Source organism: Zea mays, chromosome 2 (genome assembly GCF_902167145.1).
Source record: "Zea mays cultivar B73 chromosome 2, Zm-B73-REFERENCE-NAM-5.0, whole genome shotgun sequence".
In the NCBI taxonomy this organism is placed as follows: Eukaryota; Viridiplantae; Streptophyta; class Magnoliopsida; order Poales; family Poaceae; genus Zea; species Zea mays.
The window spans coordinates 222,355,365-222,361,364 of NC_050097.1; the positions used below are offsets into that span (position 1 = coordinate 222,355,365).

The 6,000-nt window shown below is 44.5% G+C and overlaps 1 protein-coding gene across 1 annotated transcript; it reads right to left on the minus strand.

The window, feature by feature from the left end:
• Window positions 1-2,572: 2,572 nt before the first annotated feature.
• Window positions 2,573-4,258, minus strand: LOC100192629 (uncharacterized). The gene is made up of 2 exons (NM_001137843.1): window positions 3,807-4,258; window positions 2,573-3,713 (listed from the first exon to the last, which is right to left on the minus strand). The coding sequence occupies exons 1-2, from the start codon at window positions 4,193-4,195 to the stop codon at window positions 3,059-3,061; spliced, it is 1,044 nt and encodes a 347-aa protein (NP_001131315.1). The 5' UTR covers window positions 4,196-4,258; the 3' UTR covers window positions 2,573-3,058.
• Window positions 4,259-6,000: the final 1,742 nt, after the last annotated feature.

A 6,000-nucleotide genomic window follows, 5' to 3' on the forward strand; every position in this document is an offset into this window, starting at 1 on the left:
ATTGTGGAGGATACTGTTTACAAAGTGAAGTTTAAAATAAGGAATGAAATAGAAAATCTGCTGGAGATATCCTTAGTAACAGCTATTGACAGAGACGTAGGAGTGTGCAACTGTCAGCCGAGGACCCAATTATACAGTGGCTAAGCTAAATAGTTTAGCAGGCTTTTCAGCTCCAACTAACAACTATACTTGGGTAGACAGACCCATGTCCACACAGCCTGTCTGTCCATCCGTCGTTGAAAGAGTTTATTTATATCGAAAGAAAGGAAATACCTCAAATAGTCCCTCCATTGTGAAAAAAAAAATGTGCCGGAAGAAAGAGTCGCCCTGCTTTCATGGTGAAAAAGTTGATGTCGAAAGAAAAGAGGAAGACCGCGAATCGTGTTACAGTAAGTGTTAACAGTTGAAAATTGGGTCACAGGAAGTGTTGATATTTAGATTGGGTCTCGACCAATTTTAAAAAGACCCATGTTTAATTTTGGTCGGATCTAACAAAAAACTCTATAAACGCCTCACAGACATGGCGTGCGGTTATGTATAGTCATGAACTGCTGAAACAAGGCTTGATTGCGACTAGAACAAGAATCCTCATAAATTGCAACAGAAACCGTAGTGTAGGGGCTAGTGGTCACGACTCACCAAGGGAGTGAGGCGGCATATGCAATGCTCCAAAGTGGAGACACATCAAATTATTGCCCAGCCACCCAGTCCCAGGAAGTAAATCGATTCTGGACAAAGAAACAAGACAATTTAGCATTGATGTTGCCAGCTTTCAAGTCCTGCAACAAGGTAAGTATTGTTGTAACGGGTAAAGAGGGTTCAAGAATCCTATGACAAAAATACCAAAGTCATCAGACGCCTGTGCGGCTGTGCCATGCATAGATATCTTTGAAAACATGATGCATCATCGTCACAGGCTGATAGCACATGTCTCAAATCTCAAATCACATGGCATGCCTGAATGAGAAAAAGTTGCAGCATGACTGCATGAGGAGAGTCTGAGTCTGAAACAGAGCATGCTGATTAACAACAACAACAACTTAACAAAGACTTCGCTAAAATGCCAGTGATAACTGAATAATAACTTAGCATCACCCCAATTGATGCTGGTCATTAAATTAATTGATCGTTTCACATTATTCTCTGGCACCAGCAAGATATTGAACACGTACCTGCTGTGCAAACACGAATGGTTGTGGTGGAATATATTGCTAACACACATGCATATGCAAATGATCAGCAAATTGACACGGAAATTCTCTATTCTAATTTTAAGTCAACACCCCAAGAGAAACAGTTTGATAAAACATTAATTTAAGTTAATCCTATGGCCACATCTGCTCACCACAACACTGTAGCATAACAAAGCACTTTCTTGTCAGCAGGGACTTCCATAAGAAAACATGAATACTGATTGTAAATAAAAAACATTACACCCCCGCCTGGTGATACAATTCTAGTTTGACCATGGCAGACACTTTCAAACTGACATAGAATACGAGTTTGACATCGGTGACAAAGTATATATATAGTACTTATGACAAATTGAGCTAGTTAAGCTGAAGCATTCAGCAAATACCCGCTTGATGTAACTTGTGGGAAGAAGGACAAGAATTCGAGAGAGGAAGAGAAATTATCCCTCATGTAATCAACTTTGCATCTCGGGAACCATAATATTTGTCAAAGAAAAGATAAACAGAGTCCTGAATCCTGTAATGCACAAATCCAGAAGCTTATGCCATATATGGATATATGATGTGTCATCGTAATAGGCTTACATGAGGGGGGAAAAAGATGGTATGCTAAGCTGAGCATATGGAGTATTTAAATAAGTGCATGACGTATACAAAACTTAGCTTTAAACACTAATGATAATTGAATAACAGATGTACACCATCCCAAACCTAATGAAACGATAAGAGACTAGTGGTCCACCTAGAAATAATATTCCCATTAATCTTTTGTACCATTCAGTGTTATTAAAACTACGTTTAAACGATGTTTAAACTACGTTTAAACGTCAAAACTCTAATTAGAGGTTGAAACCACGTTTTTGCGTTTTCGCGTTCTAAACTGTAAAACGCAGTGTTTTATGCATTTTAGACTATTAGCTACTTTTGGGCCCAGTCTATTAGTTACTTTTGGGGTTCAATCCAACTCATGGGTGAAGTTTTGGTAAGCCAGTAACCTCTCTATTTTGGTATTTAACTTCATATTATTGTCTGAAATTATGATGTATTGGTATTTTTCCTATGTTGTTTAAAACTACGTTTAAACAAAGTTTAAAAGTTTAAAAGTCAAAATTTCACCCATGAGCGTTCCAACGTTTTATCGTTTTAATAACCTTGGTACCATTATAATTAAGGTAAAAATATATCCTATATGCAAACACAAATGATTCAACTCAAATATATTGACAACTTGCATATGGAAGTCCTATGGCACCAGGAAAAATATGACGATTGACACAATTGAAGAAACAATTTGATAAAAACACAAGGTATACAATGGACAGGGATACACTGTAACTGTAAATTGACAAAATCATATGCCTGCAAATACTCACCAGGATACAGCAGCATAAAAATGTGCATGCTCTATAAAATGCAAAAACAAGACAACCAAAGTTATCCTTGTTACAGCTTACAAAACCATGTGTGCTCGTAAGAGTCTATTTTGGCCACAGCCCACAGAGGTAGCTTTCGGAATAGAAGCATGTATCCTACTGCTTTGACATCAGCTACCCACATAGTTTCTACCAGAAATGTTACTGAAGTTATAGAACATACAGTAATCGGTGCTAATAAAAACTAAAGCCTTCATCCACCACTCACCGAATGAAACTGGGAAGACACACTGAAGCACCACAGCATTGCTCAATCATGACTTTTGGTGTATATGCATATGCTTGAATTAGGCACCGAGCGAACATCAATCTCAATCTCAAGTCAGGTCCCAGTAGTGTTCAAACAGTACAAGGCATGGCTTAATCTGTGCTTGAAACTGCCAAAATTGCATCACAGAAGCCAACCACTCTCTCTTTCTGTACCATCAAGATCTAAACTTTTGGCCTGCGGAATTCAAACCAGACCTCGTAGTGGTTAAACAACAAGCTATCATGAGTGTGCTTCCCCACATACTCAAGGCCCAATTTGGCAAGCCGTCGTGTGCACTCATCGCCTCCCAGTCTTGAGCAAAACTTAATGTTATGTGAGACAAAAATCCGGCCTCTATGTGGCCTCAGCTTCCCCGCAAGCCTCTCAAGCCCAGTCCAAACAAGCTTGTCTGGGATATGGAGGAACACGGCGCTCGCATAGATGAGATCATACATAACTGTGTCCCCAAACTTGCTGAAGTCCATATCCTCCCCTCTCACAATCATCGGCCGCTTGTAAAGCAGCCCCTGCGCCGGCAGTTCGTACCGGAGCGCAGCCATGAGGGACAGCTCGTCCCGCTCCAGGCAGTGGAACCTCCCAGCCTCAAGGTACCGGATGAAATGCAGGCCGACACGAAGCGTACCACATCCGATTTCAAGGACCTGCTCCGTTGGCGTCAGCACGGAGGCGTTAGCGAGGAACTCGAAGACGTCACGGCCACCGGCCCAGGGCTCGCCGTAGTTGCTGTGGTGCTCTTCCACAAGGAGCTCGCCGGGGCACGGCAGCGCGGTGTGGTTGGTTGCCTCTTCGTCCGGATAGTGAGAGATGCCATGGTGTCTACAGTGCGGTTGTGCAACACTAAGATGTCAACTCCACGGACAAGAGTAGCAGCGATTCGGGACTAGGAGTGCAGGTGCAGGCCAGGCATACCTGTTGATGTCGAAGAGCTGCTGCTCTCGTGTGCGGGGGTTGATGCCCTTGCGCAGGCGGTGCCAGGCGTCGTGGCCGCCGCCAGCGGCGAGGAGGAGGGAGTTGGACGCGAGCTGGGCCTTCAGCCAGGCGACGTCCGCGGGGGAGGTGGTGACGGGCGCAGGGGAGGCGGTGGTGGTGGTGGTGGTGACGGTGGTGGTGGTGTGGGTGGCGGGGGGCGAGCAGGCACAGAGGTGCCCGGAGGCGGCGGAGGAGGAGGCCGAGGAGGGGGAGAGCGAGGGGAGGACGAGGAAGACGAGCAGCGCGGCGGAGGACAACAGCAGAAGCAGCGCCGGCACGGTGAGCAGCCGCAGCCGCGCCGAATGCGAGGCGCTCGACGGCAGCGCCATCGGCGGCGGAAGGGGAGGGGCGACTCGGAGTGGATCGCGAGGTTGGGATCTCGTCTTGTGCGCTGCTACCTGGTCTGGTTCCACCGTCGCCCACCGACTGAGAACGAGGGGCTTATTTGAAAATATTTGCAATGAATATTAAGGGGTCTCTTCTTTTTAGTCCTTTTTATCTAAAAAAATAAAGATTCCACTCAATATGGAACCTCATCAAGTTTATTTTGGCTTTCATTTCGACTCAATATGGAATGTCATCAAGTTTACTTTTATTGTTGAACTTTTGGTACATTTCCAATGATTTAACATTTCATATTTTCATGTGTATAATATATAATCAAATTTCTACTTTAATTATACTTAACAAACTTATTAGTATTTTAGCCGTGTTGTCATTTAATCAACCAAAGCCCACTAAGGCTAGATGCAATTAGAAAGGAGAAGCTAAGTGCTAAAGAGAAACATGAGTAAAATTGCTCTATGCTCATTGGCAGAAGTTCTGGCTCCCCGAATCCCTGAATGTCCCTATAAATCCCTTTATGCCGAACAACCCTTAAACCTTTATTCGGTTGTATATGGATTGGATGGGATTGCGTGAGATTAAATCCCTTTCTATTTGATTCTGTAAGGGATTCAACCCCCTCCAATACCCTTGAACCTTCTTATAACTGAACAAGCCTTAGAAATACTAACATGTACCCTATGTTCATTGCCAAGTAAACATATCCAAGATACCCCAAGTGGAGATGTCCCCGGTGTCTTGATGTGCTATAGTAAGATACAACATCCATCCAATTGACTAGTTATATTGGCAGAGCCACCAATATTTTGACTGAATGTTTGACATGTTGGATGAACTATTTATCATAGAATCGATGACTCAGCACATGTAATGTCATCATCTTCTGCACCTTTGGCACTACATGTGAAAGGGAAATAGGCTTACACCTTTTCCTAATTGATTTTGGTGGTTGAATTGCCCAACACAAATAATTGGACTAACTAGTTTGCTCTAGATTATAAGTTTTACAGGTGCCAAAGGTTCACAATTGACCAATAAAATGACCAAGAAAGAGTTCAAACAAAGAGAGCAAAAGACAACCGAAGCGTGCCCTGGTCTGGCGCACCGGACTGTCCGGTGTACCAGGGAACTCAGCTCCAAACTCGTCACCTTCGGGAAAATCAGAGGGCGCTCCGCTATAATTCACCGGACTATCCGGTGGTGCACCGGACCGTCCGGTGTGCCAGCGGAGCAACGGCTACTTCAGCGCCAACGGTCGACTGCAACCGCATTCAATGCGCTATAGTGCGCGCCAGAGTCAGAGCAATGTCAGAAGGCGCACCGGACAGTCTACAGTACTTGTCCGGTGCACCACCGGACAGCTAGAAGACCCCACCTGTCAGAGCTCCAACGGTCGAACCCTAACGGCCGGGTGACGTGGCTGGCGCACCGGACAGTGTCCGGTGGCACACCGGACTGTCCGGTGCGCCATTCGACAGTAGCCTCCACCAAACGGCTAGTTTGGTGGTTGGGGCTATAAATACCCCAACCACCCCACCATTCATTGCATCCAAGTGTTCCACCTTCCAACCCCTTACAAGAGCTATAGCATTCAATTCTAGACACAACCAAAGAGATCAAATCCTCTCCCAAGTCCGGAATCACTCCAAATCAAATAGTGACTAGAGAGAGTGACATTTGTGTTCATTTGAGCTCTTGCGCTTGGATTGCTTCTTTTCTTTCTCATTCTTTCTTGTGAACAACTCAATTGTAACCAAGGCAAGAGACACCAATTGTGTGGTGGTCCTTG